This window comes from Hippopotamus amphibius, chromosome 7 (genome assembly GCF_030028045.1).
Source record: "Hippopotamus amphibius kiboko isolate mHipAmp2 chromosome 7, mHipAmp2.hap2, whole genome shotgun sequence".
Lineage (NCBI taxonomy): Eukaryota > Metazoa > Chordata > Mammalia > Artiodactyla > Hippopotamidae > Hippopotamus > Hippopotamus amphibius.
In genome coordinates, this window is record NC_080192.1 from 135,942,326 (window position 1) to 135,959,793 (window position 17,468).

The 17,468-nt window shown below is 39.0% G+C and overlaps 1 protein-coding gene across 3 annotated transcripts in view; it reads left to right on the top strand.

Moving 5' to 3' along the window:
• The first annotated feature begins 122 nt into the window (after nucleotides 1-122).
• SMC6 (structural maintenance of chromosomes 6) overlaps nucleotides 123-17,468 on the top strand; it is a 70,526-nt gene continuing 53,180 nt past the window's right edge. Inside the window, exons 1-4 of one of the 3 annotated variants that reach the window (XM_057742072.1) lie at nucleotides 123-344; nucleotides 8,233-8,375; nucleotides 10,784-10,901; nucleotides 12,934-13,039. In XM_057742072.1, coding sequence (XP_057598055.1) covers nucleotides 8,238-8,375; nucleotides 10,784-10,901; nucleotides 12,934-13,039 — 362 coding nt within the window. In that variant the 5' untranslated portion in view covers nucleotides 123-344; nucleotides 8,233-8,237. Of the gene's footprint in view, nucleotides 345-8,232; nucleotides 8,376-10,783; nucleotides 10,902-12,933; nucleotides 13,040-17,468 lie in introns of those variants that run through there. The other 2 variants (XM_057742073.1, XM_057742074.1) reach the window with 2 other exon arrangements.

The following is a 17,468-nucleotide window of genomic DNA, read 5'->3' on the forward strand; positions in this document are numbered from 1 at the left end:
GTCCGCAGTCGCCCAGCCTTGCGCTTCTAACCAGCCTCCCCCAATCCGCCCAGGGGCACTTCCGGCGCCTCCTCTTAGACTCCAGTGGCGCGAAAACTCCGAACCGCGCACGCGCGGGCGGAGTCCCGGCGGGCGGGAGGGGGGGCGGGGCGCAGGCGCGCAGCGGCCGGCGGTGGGCGCCGGGGCGGCCCGGCTCCTGCCTTCTCCTGTGGTGGGCGCGTGGTTCCCCGCGGGACAACGGCGGCCGGCCGACGCCGAGACGCCCCTGGGGTGGCTTCAGTGTCCTGTTGCGCCGTGACAGTCCCGCCGGCCGGGTTCCTGGGGGAGACTTCGACTTGTTCGAGGTAGGGTGAGGGCGCGCGCCGTCGCCCTCCCTTGCTCCCGGTCCATCCCTCCCCGCTGCCCTCCTGGCCGGGGCCCCCAGCCCACCTGGCGGCGGCCGGGGCGGCGGCGCTGCGGCGGGGTCCGGGGGCCCGGGCGGCCCTGCCCACGGCCGGCGGGCATCTTCGCGCCCTCTCCGCGGGCTGCACGGGTCCCCTCAGCCGCGGGAAACTTGCGCGTCTGCCGGGCCCCTCCCTCGGGCGGCTCTGGCGGCGAGGCTTGCAGATCCAAGCTCGGGCTGCGGGACCCGGCGCCCGGCCCCAGACGGCCCTTTAGGCTTTGACGAATGGCTGGAGGGGGAGGAGGGTCAGGGGGTGAGGTTGAGTGCAGGAATCGGGCTCTTATCACCCATCTGATGATGCCCAACAAGTAGCTACTTAAGTATGTTTGAGAGACGTGTAAATATCGATTAAATTGGATTTGTTGTTAAATGCCAGTTTCCTGAGACCGCGAACTGCATTGCCTAGAGAAATTAAATTGTGACGTTTGGAGGTTTTATGATGGCATTTCTTTTCGCTGATTTCCTTGTGGAAATGAGCTGGAGAAGAATCACTATTGGGGATTGCGGAACACAGAACTCAAGGGTAGAGAAAGGGGTGTGGAGGATACTATGATAATTCCTGGGAAGAGCTACTATTTGGTGTTTAAGCCCTGAGGACAGAACTTATGTGAGTGCTTGCTACTCTGTATTTCATGAGGAGACGATTAAAAGCGAGTGTTTTTAAGGACAAGCTAGTCTGGAATGTATATTCAAAAGAAAAAAAGTCCAAATTCCCTGACTTTTAGACGGCTGCTGTGTAGTCTTTTAAAACGTTGAATAGCATGTGCACTGGCCTGCAGGTAGTTCCATGGGTGTATGGGTGGGGAGGGAGCATACTGGAACTACTTAGATTTACTTTATCTCGTTCTTTTACTGTGTGAAATATGCAGAGTAGTAATTTCCTGTGGGAATGTGTATTTACAGCTTTTTTTTCTTGAATGGCTGTAGGTACAAAGAAGTTTGGAGATTACTACAATATTGCTTAAAAAACATGTTTTTGTGTAAGACAGAACCAGTGTTGTGTGACGCTGGACCAGCTGGTACCACCTCTGTAAAATTTCAGTTCCTATTCTGTAATTGGAGACAATAACATAGTACCTAACTCGCAGTATTCTTATATACATTAGGGTGGGGGATAGAGAGAGAGAGAGTTATAGTTTTAATCTGTCTATAATTAGTATGAAGTTATTTAGAATTGAGCCTCGCAAAAAGTTAGTACAAATGACATATTAAAGTGATTACAGTGAAAAACCAGTTGCATTCCCCAAACTTTATTTTACTGAGTATATTTTAATGAGTGCCTGGGTGTGGTATTTTGTATAAAACCTGCCTAAATCTTGACCATCATTTTTAGACCTAAGTTAGGGAAATTAATCAAAGCTGTACTTGGCTTACTTCCAGGAATTAATAAGCCACTCAAAATTTTACCATGATAGTATGCATTTTATTTAAGGCATAATTAATGTCACAGTTATATGTATATATACACACACATACACTCATAAGTCCAGATGACTGAGGGTCCAGTGTAGATACTTATATTAATGTTAGTGTTTTTGATTCTCTAGTTAATGAGATACGTCTTTCTCACTCACTAGTTTCCCTGGTAACCAAATTCAGAATACTTCCTGTGGCTTTGTCAGCTCCACTCTGAAATCTGCATCTACTGCAGAGTATATTTTACTGCCTACTGGCCTCTCCATATCGGTATCCTAGGAGCACTTCAAACTCAGTGTTTTCAAACAAAATAAATGTATTATTTATCCTCCCTGCTTTCCAAACCTGCTCAGTCTGCTGATAATGGCATTTAGCATTAAGAGTGAAGATTGTTTCTGAAAATTAAACACAAGGTAAAATTTTATAAAGCAAGCCCAAGTTTTAATTGGCTTGAATAGTAACATTAGAGGGATACATCACATTAGAATCCTTTTTATAATTTTATACATTAACAGAAGATGGACAAGAAGATGAACAGATTAATTGCCAACTTCGCTGCCTATAAATAGTCAGACTTGGTTAAACTTAGTTCATGCTGAGAGGAGCCTGGACATAAAAGAGGTTTGACTTTGGGTTTTAACAACCTGGGTTTGGATCTAGGCTATACTAAGTTATAGCTACATAAGTCTGGGTATCTTTTAGTTGAACCTCAATATCCCCTTTTGTAAAATAAGGACAATACTTACAAGGATGTTGAGGATTAAAGGAATGGTTTGTGTCTCTTAAGCCCCTTCACTTATCTCACCGCCCTACTCCCCTCCTCCCTGGCAACTATCCATTTATTCTCTATATCTATGAGTCTGTTTTCATTTTGTTTTGTTTGTTTCTTTTGGTTTTTAGATTCCACATATAGGGGAGATCATATGGGTATTTGTCTTCCTCTTTCTGACTTGCTTCATTTAGCATAATACCCTTTAGATTCACCCATGTTGTTGCAAATGGCAAGTTTTCGTTTTTAATGGTTGTGTAATACTCCATTGTGTGTGTATATGTGTATCACATCTTCTTTATCCATTTATCTGTTGGTGGACACTTAGGTTGCTTCCATATCTTGGCTATTATAAATAATGCTGCAGTGAACATTGGTGTGCATGCCACTGCTTTTGCTCAGCACCCTTAGCCTTTAGAGACTGGTCTGTTTTGCCCCTATTCTTACTCTGTTTCATTCGTTTTCTACATTGAGGCCACAGGGATTTTTTAAAACACAAATCTGAGTGTTCAGATTTTATTATTTGAACTGCTGTGCTTAGCAGTTCCTAGTTTTGCTCATCTGGAATTGTTCGATGGATGGACTAATGAGTTTTTTCACTTATTTATATTATTATCTATTGCATCTCACGTTTATTTCATGGTATATCTCAAGCAGTGTGCTTAATTAATCAGTACATTAAAAAGGAGGTGGTTTAATGTGGAATGAATTTGTCCGTGGTGGTGGGAGGAGTGGAGTTGGGGATGAGATAAATAGTCCATGGCAGATTCAGAAGCAGCAGCAATTTACATTTTTTTAAAAACAGTTTTCTATTGATAATTCCAATTCAATTATGTCTGTTCTCATTGCTGTTAGCCCCTACTTTGATATTAATGAGAAGTGTGAATTACTAGGTACTCACAGTAAAATTGATAATTTAGAAATTTATAATCCTGTGTTAAAATGCTTTTGGTTTCTATCAAATTTCCTTTGTACATGCTTGGTGTAACCTATGTAACCCTTGGTGATTGATTTTTCTTCTTGAACTTATATTTTATTGATAATCTGCATGTTTGTTACTATTTCTGTTCTGATGGAGTTTGCTTTCTGCGAGGGAGAAATGATATGCCCCTTAATTTTGATTTTTTTTATTGTAAATAAGGAAATGTTAAAGACCATGAAGAGGTTTATGGATATATTGAAAAATCCCAGAGCAAAATTTTTTCCTATTTTTATGTATTACAGGATATTAATAGTATTTTTCTTTGCATCTGTTTATGTGTCTCTTTAGCCTATTAGAAACAATTTTACTATTGTAACCTGTATTTAATTCTCAGGACATTCATATGTATTTTTAAAAATCCATTATCATTAAATTACAAAGTGATTCCTATTTTAAAAGGTAGGATCCTTCAGTGTCTGTTAGATGCAAGTTACCATGGCAACCTAACAGCAAACTGCAAATCCCAGGCTAAGCACAGCAAATAAAAAACATCGTCGTCATATAGCACACTATCTTCTGTCTTGTGTAGAATCTCACATTCATTGTGAGAAGCTAATCACATTTACCTTCGTGTCCCTTACTCCCCCCAGTTTTATTTGAAAAACTAGCATTTTCTAATGGTAAAATACTAAAATCAGTCAGCTGATGTCCGAGTATCTGCTAACTGCAAGATCATGTATTAAGCATTAATAAAAACAGTGTCTAAAAGGGCATTTAAATGTTGGGAAAACCAAAAAGTAGTGCATCTTCTTTGCTCTTCTATAATAAATAAATTACTGTAGTTGAGAAAGGAGTAGAGGTATGGGTGGGAGAGTAGGAAGTGTTGGGAAAATAATAGCCTGGTGGTATTCTAGGGAATTTAAATTAGCAACAGGCTGAAAGTAGTATACATTAATTCTTGCTGTTAAGTAATTTGAGAATTATGTTTGATTTTCAAGTTCTGACTTGTGTAAGAGATTCAAAATAAAAATAAAATTGTTTGTAAAAAAGATGAATATTATGTGACTGTGACTGTAACACTAGTACTGTCTTAAAAGACATTCGTTTAGGTTAAATGTCCTTCTTTGGATGTTAACTAATATACCTTTTAAATGGTATTTGATTTATCATGATAAATTAGGTTCCTTGTTGCCTTCAGGATAGGGTAAAGTCCCAAGTTTTTAAATGTTGTTTACAGTAATTCTTCTCAGACTTTAATGTGCTTCTTAGTCACCCGAGACCTTGTTGAAAAGAAGATTCAGATTTACTTGGTTTAAATTGAGGCCTGAGATTGTGGGTATCTAACATGTTCCTAGGAGATGTAGATTGCTGCTTGATGGTCCTTGGACCACACTTTGCATGTCAATTCTACCGGTCATTCTGTGGCTGGCTTCTCCACTGCCCTGACTTTATTACCGGTAGCTATGCCTTATCATTTATGGCACTGTGTGATGGACATGCTTATAGTATTTCCCACAGTAGCAGTTTCCCAGTGTGGTCCAGGGGTCCATGAGACTTTTTCAAAAGGTCTACAAGATCGAAATTGTTTTCATAATAATCGTAAGATGTTGTTTCCCTTTTTCACTTTCATTCACTTGTGACTTACAGTGGAGTTTTCCAGAAGTTACAGACATGTGATGATGCCATTGCTCTGATGACTTATAGAATGTGTGCTTGTGTGTTGCTTGTTTTAAAAGTTTTCCAGTTTTAATTTATAACATGGTAAATATTGATAAATATAAACAAAAGTTCTTTGAGGTCCATGGTACTTTTTAAGACACCACAACCTTTGAGAACTGCTGTGCTGTGGTTTCTTTTTAGGCCATGGACACAGAGACTCACATCTAAAACTTTACCAGAGCTCTCCATAGCTTATGGTGGCTGTCGGGCTAGGGTGGTAGTTTCAGCTTCCCACCTGGACACTGCAGTGGGGTGGCCTCCTCACCTCTCCAGGCAGTGGCAAAAGGCCTCCTCTGACACCATCCAGGGGAGAGTGGGAGTAAGCAGCATCCTGTTACCCACTGTTGGTGGTAGACATCTAGGTTCTCCAACTGATGCCATTATCATGGCTCCCTACTTGGCCTACACAGCCTTCTCTGACACTAGCCCAGGTGGCATGTTGAGGTGCCTCGTTCTAGCCTCACCAGGGTGGAAGTCCAGGCTACCTACTTGGCTTTTGCTGGCACTGGGGGGAAAGAGGAAGGGCCACCACTTCTTTTAGTGGTATTTGACTGGAGTAGAGTGATTATTGCCTAAAAGTTTTCTGTCTTGTTAGGCTCCCCTTTTCCTGGTCCTTTGTCTAGAGAGAGCAAGCTCTCATTCGGCCTTTTTGTTTTCTCCCCTGCACCTGTTGGTGTTTCCCCAGTTGCTGACTTCTCCAAGTCTGGGATAGTTGAGGCAAAACAGAAATTCAGGGAACCACCACGATGTCATTCCTTGGGTCCTGAAGTTCTTAGCCAGTCTGCTTCCTTATTTTACAGAGTCGTCTTATGTTTGTTTTATAGTACATAATTTTCCAGGATTTTAGTTTTACTTAGCAGGAAGAATAGGGAAAATTACATCTGTTCAATCTTCCTAGAAGTGGAAGTCTCTGATTGCTTTTTTTAAAACTTGTACTGTGGGATAAAGAATTAGAGACTGAACTCCAGCCCCTCTATATATCTCTTATATTTGGCTTATAAAAATAAATATGAATAAACAGTAAAATATTTTCATTAAAGAAAAACTAGATTTGATAAACACAAATAAATACTTTTGGGAGAAAAAATTAAATTTAATTAAATAGAATTGATGTGAAAGGAGTCATGACAACAGTTGAGGATTTTATAAAACAAGGTAATTTTTTTTTTTACAATAAACTGCATATTTTTAAAGTGTACAATTTGATTTTTTTCTTATTAGTAATGTATATATGACAATCCCAATCTCCCAGTTCATCCCCTCCCCTCCACTTTCCCCACTTGGTGTCCATGTTTGTTCTCTACATCTTTGTCTATTTAAAACAAGGTAATTTTGTGTAGTAAATTTGAAGCTTTAAATTATCAGTATTCTGGAAATAAAATTACAGCAAACTTGTTCTAGGAAGATATAGTGAAACTGTAATAGCCAGCATACAAAAAAATTGAAATGATTTCATAAAATTAAAATAGTCTTCACTATCTAATTGCTTTAAGCTTAGTTCTTTCTCACTTTCAAAAAGCATTTCAATGACATGCCATAGTGATTTCAGAGCATTAAAAAGATGGGGAAACTACCCAGTTCACTTAATGAAGCATGCATTGTCGTAATAAAACCTGAGAAAGTTAGTTCCCCAAAACAGTTCCAATAAAATATGTATAGATGTTTGATATTTGTGCAGAATTGGTTCTGTCAACATAAGTTTGGAAAGCAGTGGATAAAAATTAAACACTGTATGAATGTCTCTTTCTCCCCCAGCCTCCTTCTCTCTCATTCCTGCTCTGGAGTTTCCATCTACTTCATGCCGTCTTTGTAACACCACTCCATTAGCCCTTCAGCCTCCCAACACACACGTACACTTAAGACTGGCTTTTTTGCCCTGAGTGCACATCATCAAGTGAGCTATCCTCTCTTCTACTGAGGACTGACTTGAATCTTTCAGTCCAAATTCCTGAGAGAGAAAATCTCATTTAATCCACTGCTGCCCAGGTACCTGGTACAAACAGGGCTACTGTGGTGTAGTACTAGGGACACCTAAATGGGTTCAGAGCAGAGCTATTTTTCACATTCTTATATCTTAGAAAATTTTTATTACCTATGCTGTGGCCTTTTCTTTCCACTTATTCAGCAAACAGTTATTAGGCACCTATCATTTTAGATCCCTAAGTGAATTTTTAAGAGAAAAGTGAAAGCAACATTTGGAGTAGTCATACCATTTAATTTCAGTCAAAAACCATCAGCTTTGACTTGAGCTGCAGCATTTATATGTTTAGAAAATCTTGATGATGTTAATTTTCTAGGTATAAATTTTATAGTATATTGATAAAAAAACCCCAGAAAATCAGCATGGGCTATTTAGAGGACAGTTAAGGGAAACTAATTAAAATTAGCTTTATGTGATTCACTATTACGTTATAACTTGTAAAAATTGGATGATTACTCTGGAATAATTTCAGAAGGCGTTATGCCATCTCTGTCAATGGAGCCACGGTTTCACAAATAAGATCTTTTACCTTTTGTGAGCTTAGGAGTTAAAACACTTAGGTAGGCCCATATCAGTAAAAACCTTGGTCATGAATCACTCTGAAGCAAAACCAACTAGTGTAGCACATGCAGATTATTATTTTTTTTTAAACCAAAATTTATTATCTTATACTTCTGTAGGTTAGAAGTGTGACATGTCTTCCTGGGCAAAAATCAAGGGAGCAGTAGGACTGCCTTCCTTTCTGGAGGTTCTTGAGTATCCATGTCCTTGCCTTTCCAGTCTCTAGTGAGCGCCTGCATTCTTTGGCTCATGGCCCCCTCCCTCCATACAGATGATAGTTTTACTTTTTTTAAAGTAAACATGAATGGACATAGTACTAAAACATAAGCTTCGTCTTATTTTGTTAAGTTTTTAATGTATATGGAACCATCGTATGGATGCCATGCCTGCTTATCTTCACTGTCACTGTAATATTTGTTTAGACCTGATGGCCAAAAGAAAGGAAGGAAATTTCTTTTCTCCTGAAAATGCCAAGAGACCAAGACAAGAAGAATTGGATGATTTTGATAAAGATGGTGACGAAGATGAATATACAGTTTCTTTCACTAATGGCACCTCTACTTTGGTGAGTGCAGAATTACAAATTCATGTCTTTTGATTGGCAAGTTTCTCTTGTCTGGTTTAAATGTCATATTCTTTATTCAATATCAGGAGCTGGGTGTCTAGCTGCAGAGGAAAAGTAATATGAATTTTTAAAAGCTGAGATAAAAATCACATAATTTTGAAGTTTATGTTAATGATTAGAAAAAAATTAATAGAGAAAACAATGAAGCAAAGAACTGGTTCTTTGGAAAGATCAATAAAATTGACAAACCTCTACTAAGATTGACCAAGGAGAAAAAAGAGAGAAGACACAAATTACTAATATCAGGAATGACAGGATATGACCACAGACTCTGCAAACATCAGAAGGATAATAAGCGAATACTGTTAACAACTCTGCACACATAGATTCGCAGCTTAGATAGAGTGGACCAGTTCCTCAAAAAGCACGAACTACCACAATTCTTTCAATATGAAATAGAGCATTTGAATCACTCTAGAACTATTAAGGAAATTTAATTCATCATTTAAAAACTCCCCAAAAAGATACCTTCATTCCCAGTTGGTTTGACTGGAGAATTGTACCAAATGTTCGGGTTCAGGTTCAGCGAAGAATTCTTAGATTTGACACCAAACATACAAACCATAAAATGAAAAATTGGTGAATTGGACTTCATCAAAATTAAAAATTTTTCTTCTGCAGAAGACCCTGTTATGAGGATGGAAAGTGAAATTAGGAGAATGTTTGCAAATCACATATCCAACAGAGTACTAATATCTTGTTTGTATAAAGAACTCTCAAAATTCAACAATTAAAAGCAAATAATCTAGTTTGAGAATGGGCAGAAGACATAAAGAGACATTTCACTGAAGAAGAAGATATACAGATGGCAAATAAACACATGACATTATGTTCAGTCTAACTTGTCATCAGGGAAATGCAAATTAAGACCACAATGAGATATCACTACATACCCATCAGAATGGCTAAAATTTTTTAAAAAAATGACAACACCCTATGCTGGCAGGGATGCAGAGAAACTGGATCATTGGTATATTGGTGGTGGCAATGTAAAATGATAGTCACTCTGGGAAATAGTTTGGCAGTTTCTCTAAGAAATTTAATGTGTAACTATCTATCACATAACCCAACATCTGTCACAGAGAAAAGAAGATTTATCTTCACACAAAAATCTATACATGAATGTTCATAGCAGCTTTATTTGTAACAGCCAAAAACTGACAATCCAGATGTTATACAGTGAGTGAGTAGTTAAACATACTGTGGTACATTTATACCCTGAGATACTACTTAGCAATAGAAAGCAGTGAACTACTGATGTAGGCAACAATGGACAGTTATGCTGAGTGAAAAAAAGGTTCAGTCTCAAAAGGTTACATAACATCTTGAAAATGACAATGTTTCAGAAATGTAGAACAGATTGGTGGGCCAGGGGTTAAGGAGGGGGTGGATCGGGTGGGATGTGGATGGGGCTCTAAAAGGGCAACATAAGGAATACTTGTGATGGAAATCTTCTGCATCATCACATCAATATGAGTATGCTGGTTGGGATACTGTACTGTAGTTTTCAACATGTTACTTTGGGCAGAAGCTGGGTAAAGGATTCGCAGGATCTCTCTGTATTTCTTACAACTGCATCTGAGCCTTCAGTTAGGTCAAAATAGAATGTATTTTTAAAAAGTCTTCAACCATGCTTTCTAGTATTCTGCTCATACAAGGATGTAAATGTTTTCTGCTTTTTAATAAGCTGGTGGTGTCTAGTAGAAGAGAGCCATGGAGTTTTTAAATAAACAATTAAAGAAAGCTGGAGACGTTAAGTGTTCTTCAAAAAAATTTGAAAGGTTTGGTAAAATATGGTTGATTTATTTTCGTATTTTTAACTACAAAGTCTGACCTCTGTGTGCCGAACTCTTGCTTAAAACATTTGTAAACCTTCTTTAATTTAATTATGACATATATTCACGATATGGGAATTATAATTATATATCCTCCCCACAGGGGGACCATTACACAGTGTCTGAATTTATTTTTGGTTGTCACAGCTGGGGTGGGGAGAAAGTGTGCTACTGGCATCTGGTGGGTAGCGGCTAGGGATGCTGTTAAACATCCCTCAATGCAAAAAACAGCCTCTCTCCAACAAAAGTGATTGACTCACAATGTTGGTATTGTTGATATTAAGAAACCTCGACACGCTTATTAGATCCTTAAAGGACTTCAGAATGAGTGGTTAATCATATAAGTTCTCCATTTAATATCATTTACTCATTGACTGACGTTAACGTTTACAATTATACTTTCTGTAACTTTTTTCATCGGTAGCACTGCTGATCTTTCTTCTCTAGCAAATGATTGGATGATTGTAGTGAGTGAATTAGATTGATTGTCTTCTCTCATGTTTTTATTAATAGACAGCAGCAGAAGTTGGAATAATTGAGAGTATTCAGCTCAGAAACTTCATGTGTCATTCGATGCTTGGACCCTTTAAATTTGGTTCTAATGTCAACTTCGTTGTTGGCAATAATGGAAGTAAGTGCTTTTGCCCTCCTCCTTATTTGACTTTGAGCAGTCCATTGAGGTCAGAATGCATTAACTTTTTAAAATAGGTGATTATTCGTGCTGGTAAATCTAAGTTTTAGATCTCTGATTTGTGGTCATGAATTTTTTCAGTATTTCCTGCCAGACTGCACTTTAAGAAAATAATGAGTTTAGTCTCATGCAATAGGTATAAACATTTTCTGCTTATTCTTTTGAATCTATGTTCCTTGGAATTCATACCATAGAAGAGTGGATAAGCCATCCTCATTGCAGTTGAGGCAGCCTCGTGTCTTGTATCTATTAAATGTTGTAACAGCATGAATAAAGTACCATGGGAATCTGAACTTGAAAGAAACTAATTCTCACTGTTGTGGCCAATGAAAGCTTTAAGGAAAGGTGGTATTTGTGGTGGTACTTGAATAAAAATTAAAAATTCTTTAGATCTTATTGGGGAAGGAGAAGCTGCGATGTTCCAGGCAAAGATTGCTCGACACCAAAGGTTGGGAGGGGTAGAAGCAGATGTATATGGAGAGAGGAGAACAACCTCATAGGGTTTTATCCTATCGTACATAGTAGGGAGGGGCAGAAGCTGACACTGGAGAGTCAGTTGTAGGTGATATTGTTGAGGATCTTGACTGCCATGAAGAATATTTGGGGATTTCATTCGGAAGTTAGTGGGGAACCAGTTGAAGTTTTAGAGTATAAAAGTGACATGGTGAAGATTTGTGAAACAAACTGGCCACATTGTAGAGAATGGATTAGAAGGGGGAAGACATAGGAGTTAGACCAGTTAGGCAGCTTTTGTGATAGACCCACCCGGTGTGTGAAATGTTGACTGCTTGACTGAGCCAGTATAGAGGCAGAGGAGCTTGCCAGGGCCCACAACTGGAGGCCGCGCTAGAATATGAACTAGTACAGGTAGCTCCACAGTCTTAAGTTGTTGTTATTTGTTTCCTTACTCTATTCAATCAAGAGGAAAGTGTTTTCAGAAGGAGAGAATAGACAGAGGAACCAGAGCTACAGGGAGGTCAAACAGGACAAGAAGTAAAGATGGACTGGTGGGTTCTGCAGTTAGATATTAACTTTTGAAACAGCGAAGTTATTAATATAATGGTAGTAGCAGAGGCAGGGAATTTGGAAATGAAGAAAAAGGAGAGAGTTAGGGACTTGCCCAGCATTCTAGGAATTAAATTGAACTAACCACTGTGTACTTTGGTTAATCTGGGGTATATTGTGGAAGATGATGAGCTGTTGAGAGTTGATTGATTTGGTTAATTGTGGAGTTGAGAAAATGGTTACCATAATTGTTACAGATTTTGGGAATTTAGCTTGTGATATTTTGTGTCTGTTAGGGTAAAAAGTTTACTCTTCAAAGAAAGAGCTAGCAAGTGAATAATATTCAAGTTAGGAATAATAGTTATCAAAATATTATATAAAAACATTATATGACTGATAATTTTTTCATATTTAAGCTCATTCAGTCAACAAATATGTGAGTGCCTATTATGGGCTGATTTTGGAAATAAAGCACTGAATAAAAGACAGCAGTCCTGGCCCTATGGAGCTTGCATTCAAGGGTTAAAAATAGTTTCTGGCTTCTCAGAATGTATGGCAAAAGTAAATTTTAATTAAAGATGTAAGAAAAATTAGATGAGTTAAATGTTTGTGGGTAGTTAGAAAGATAAATTCATTTAATAGGCTAATGGGTCAAGATGACACAGTGAGAGTTTAGGTTGGAAAGGTAACAACCATTTTTTCCATTTCCTTATTAGTGGCAAAAATTTGATTCCTGAAATATACTGATTTTTTTCTCATAGCAGCAGCTAAATATTTCATGATATACACAATTTTTTCTTTGTTTTTGGCACTGGAAGAAAATTATAATTGAAGTATAATACTTTATTTCAGGGTTAGACTAGTTCACATCTTCATTAAGAGATTTTTTTAACATCAAATTGTGGGAGTCAGACTTTTCTCTCTCTCTCTCTAATGAATGTGATTTCTTCAACACCTGTTTCTTTAGGTGGGAAGAGTGCAGTACTCACAGCTCTCATAGTTGGTCTTGGTGGAAAAGCAATTGCTACTAATCGAGGATCTTCTTTAAAAGGTTTTGTGAAAGATGGACAGAAGTAAGTGTTTGCTTTCTCTGTGTATTTTTCAGTTCTTTAGTAAGAAGCAGCTTCTTTAGATTCCCAATGCACATAGACATTGTAGGAGATGAGTCAGCTTCCTGGAACTGGAGCAGAGGTACCATATCTTTTCATTCCTTTCTCTTGCCCCCTGTTGCCAGCATAGCCCACTGCTGCCTGTTCACCTCTCCCAACAGAATGCTTGTGTCAGTGAGTGCCACATGTCTGCCCACTAACACTCGTTTCTGTTACCTTTCTGGAAGAAGGAGCAGTGATAAGTCTGTATGCTTGTTTAAAGGAATATTTATAAATATTGCACTTTCCTGGCTCTTGACCCAAACCCAGCTTCAGCAAGTTCACGTCGATTTGATGAGGGCCAAAGCAGAGTTAGTGACCAGCCAAGGTGTCCTTAAATAGAATTTCTGCCTCTAGCTCTCTAAGAATTCCAAAAAAGTATTCCATTCTGTCTCTCATTTTATATCCTTTACTCAGGTGGTTCAGCAGTGAGTTTGATTTGAGGACCACAATCACAAGTCTTTTTGTGGTCCATCTTGACCGTTGGTAAATGAGCATATAACGACCTTCTGTGGCTTTATGTTTGTATTTCTTTTTATTGTAGTTTGCCTTCATCTAACTGTGTATTAATTGCCCGGTTTGCATCATCATAGACTCATGGCCTTTTGCCCATTAGGAGCTCTCTTTAGGCTGATCTCCTTATTCTTTTTAATTCTGCCTTAGAAAATTCTGAGGGATCCTTGTTTCTCCTAACAACCAGATGTCCCAGACTCCATCATACCAGCTCCCAGAGTGAGGCAGCTCCCTTGCTCATTCCTCTGTCACATGCCCAGTGCCCAGAATTTCTGGAACTTTGATAATTAACAGTAATGTCTTTTTTTTTTTCATGTAACTGACTTTCCTCCTGCTCTGTGTTATATCCACTTAACTTCCCCCATTTTCCATTTTATTTCTAAAAAATAGAACGGGGATGGGATGTGAATCAATATTGCGGGTTTCTTATGTATCTCTCAGAAACCTTGGGAATCTTAATCCTAAGCCAAGGTTCCAAGTTGACTCAGGAGCAGGGAGGAAAAGATACAGAAAAAATCCTTTTCTGTGTTGTATGGCCTTGAAAAAGATCTGTTCAGTAACAATTCTCCAGCATATTTTCTGTCTCTCCTTATCTTATTTGGTCACGAGCCCAGCAAGGTGTTCTCTTCACAGTCTCCAAACAAAATTATGGCTGAAGTCAAAAATTAGTTATTTTAACACTTTTAAGTTAATGGTCTCAACTCTGTTTCAGTGTGTTACACTGAACTCTGCATTCCTTAGTTGTCCAAATAGTTACCTAGTCTACCTAGCTAGATTACACATTGATCTTTCAAATAGAAGCCTCAGGAAGAAATTTTTTTTCTGTACCATTAAATGTTTTATGCCTCAGTTAAAGATTTTTAATTCTTTTCCATGTGGGAAGTACCTGGACCAAAGCAGAAACTTCTTTCTGAGATGTGTCCTTGGAATACCATAAAAAGAAAGATAAAGATTAGCTTGTGCAAATCACCAACTTTGAAGGACACAGCTGTCTGTAGATGGGAACATTAAAATATTTTAAACAGAATTAATAACAGTTAAAAGCTTTAACCTGAGCTCAGGCTCCCTTTTCCTGACCTTGTCTGAAAAAATAGTTAAAAATAGCTTTTCCAAACCCATTACTGTTCCTCCCTGCCCTTCCTCATTTAAAACATTGATATCTATTTCTCTTATTTTATGGTCTCTGATTCTGTCCTCACTTTTTAACAGAATCAGCTCTTTGAGCTTTTCTGTTCTGTTAGGCATCTGAAATCTATGCAGCTATCCTGTTTTTCCTGAGGGATGTCTGTCAGTCTGGCACAGGTTTGAGGTGGTCCTCAGGATGCTTTCCCTCTCGTCATTTGAAACATACTCCCCATTTGTGATACCTGAGCTCGGGGCTACCTTTGTAAAGGGTTTCGATTCTCAATTCGAGATGCTTGCCTGATATGGTTAGGAGAAGCCAGACAACTGTGCCTGGAGGCACTTTACCTGGGGCTTCACCCTCTGATTATCCACTGAGGCTTTGCAGTGAGTGGTACAGGGACAGTGACGGAATTCTCCGGTGACTGAGGTCTCAGATGCCTACTATTCACGTTCTTCAACAGGTTCAGTTCACTGTTTCCTCCCTGGGCCTTCCTAGTCCTGGTGGCATTGGGATCTTTGTACCAGGCCTGTTTTTGACATTGGCTGTGGCATTGGGAGTGGGCTATAGGGGGACGAAAACGCATGCTCTTGCTGTACATTCCTGACTTATTTAGTCAAGGCTATAAAACTTATTGCAGATGAGCTGGCCACCCAGAGAAGGAACAGATGCATCATATTTTTACATGGCTTTTTCCTTGTTCCTCGTGCCCATCAGTGCGTGATGCTACCAGTCACCTCTGTGCAGATAGTTTCTCCCGGAGCTGAGAAAGAAGCCACATCCTTACGGGGGCCACATCCTTATGGTGACACTGCTTGTGTGTGTTGTTTTTCTTAAGGAATTGTCGGGACAGTCTCTCTTCTCACTCAAGGGTCTCTTTATTAACAGACACTGGGCTCAATGGCTCTTGACCCAGATTCAGCAGCAGTCACATTAGTAAGTGGGGAGACAGCATTTAGTCCCAGCTCAGTTATCCCTGTCTCCATGTACAGGTTTTTTGAGCAGTTGTGAGGGTTTTTTTTGTGTTAATTTTTTAAATAACTTCTTATATTTACTAAATTTATATGGCAATAGGATACCAGTGCCTCCAAAGCTCTCACAATACTAAAGGTAGCTTTTAAATGCAAGGGGTAGCTGGGAAGGAAAATAACAAAGTAGATGTTTGCTAATCAAGGGAGATGTCACTTTATTTTTAAAACGTTTTCATGAGGCACATTCACTTAATACTAGGTAATCATACTAGTTAATGAAATAAATATTTTTTGCTCCATGTTGTAAGCCAGCTACCCTTCCCTTATCATATACTTTAGTTAATAGTTTTCAGCTTTGGCTGTTCATTAGAATCAACCCAGAGAGCTTTCAAAAATCTCACTCATTACAATTTTTCAGGAGCCATATCTGTCTTAGGTATTTCTGATTAAAAACACACACCCCCCAAACCACTCAGGGTAGCTTTAGAAGAGATTTATCATAATGCAGGGATATCTATCTATATATATATCTGTATATAGATATATATCTGGGAAACTTCAGCAAGGAAGCATAATTGAATGTCATGAGTGACCAGAACTGAGAGACTCAGAACAAAAGATCTTCAGTCTCTAGGTCTTTCTTTTCTGTGTCTCTGGCTTTCTCTGTGTCTTCGTCTCTAGGCCTCTAGGCCTCTGTTTCCCTTCCTTCCTTAGTCAGGTCTGTGCTGCGGCTCTTCCTGCACACCACCTCCCTCCGCTCCACAGTGGCTGCACTTATGTACTGTGCTCTCCTCCCTGCCCCTCCTGTGACAGGCGTGCAGGTGTGTGAAGGTGCTTCTCTCTCACTGTCTCTGGAGTATGTGTGCCCTTTCTTATTCTTTAGGTCTTTGTTACTGTGTCTTCCTGTGCAGGCATTCACATCTTACTGTCTTAGTATGTGAGGCTCCGCGTGGAAGGAAGTGCTCTTGAGTTCTCTGTGTCTGATTCACAGCCAGTGTCTGTGATTATGTGTCTCTGCCAGTCTGTCCAGGTGGTTTCCCAAGAGCTTATCTGCACTCCTGCTTCTCTGGAGTCTCTGTAGACTTTGTACTTGCTCGTCAGAATATAATGCCCCAAATTGATTTCTCTAGTCTCAGAGGCCTCAGAACTTTGTAGCTCCTAGGAATTACCGTCTTTCCACTTGATGTGTCTTAATTTGAGTTCTTTTTAAAAACTTGTGATTTTGAAATAATTTTACATTTACGCAAGTATTACAAAGATAGTAGTTTCCTTATAGCCTTCATCCAATTTCCCTTAATGTTGACATCTTAAATAACTGAGGTACTTTAATCAAAACTATGCAGTTAACACTGGTACAATATTATTAACTAAACTATAGACCTTACTTGGATTTTGCTAGTTTTTCTTAATTTGAATTTTTAAAGAAGGGAATATGGCGCAGTTAGCATCCACTTTCTATATTTAGCCCAATCCCTGGAGGAAGGGATGGGGGCTGATATGGTTGTTAAGTCCTCTGCCTATGAGAGCATTTACTTGCACTCAATTTGGGGGGAGTCGCAAGAGCTAAGCACCCCTCAGGGTGTCTACTGAGTACCAGTTACAGTGAAGTTCATCTTGAGTATTTTTACATACATTTCCTGCAAATAGGAACAATTTTGAAGTATGATTACAAATTCATGAAAACAAGTTTATTCTGTTAAGTATATCATTTAATTACCAATTAAAGCAATTTTGCATTAAAGGACTT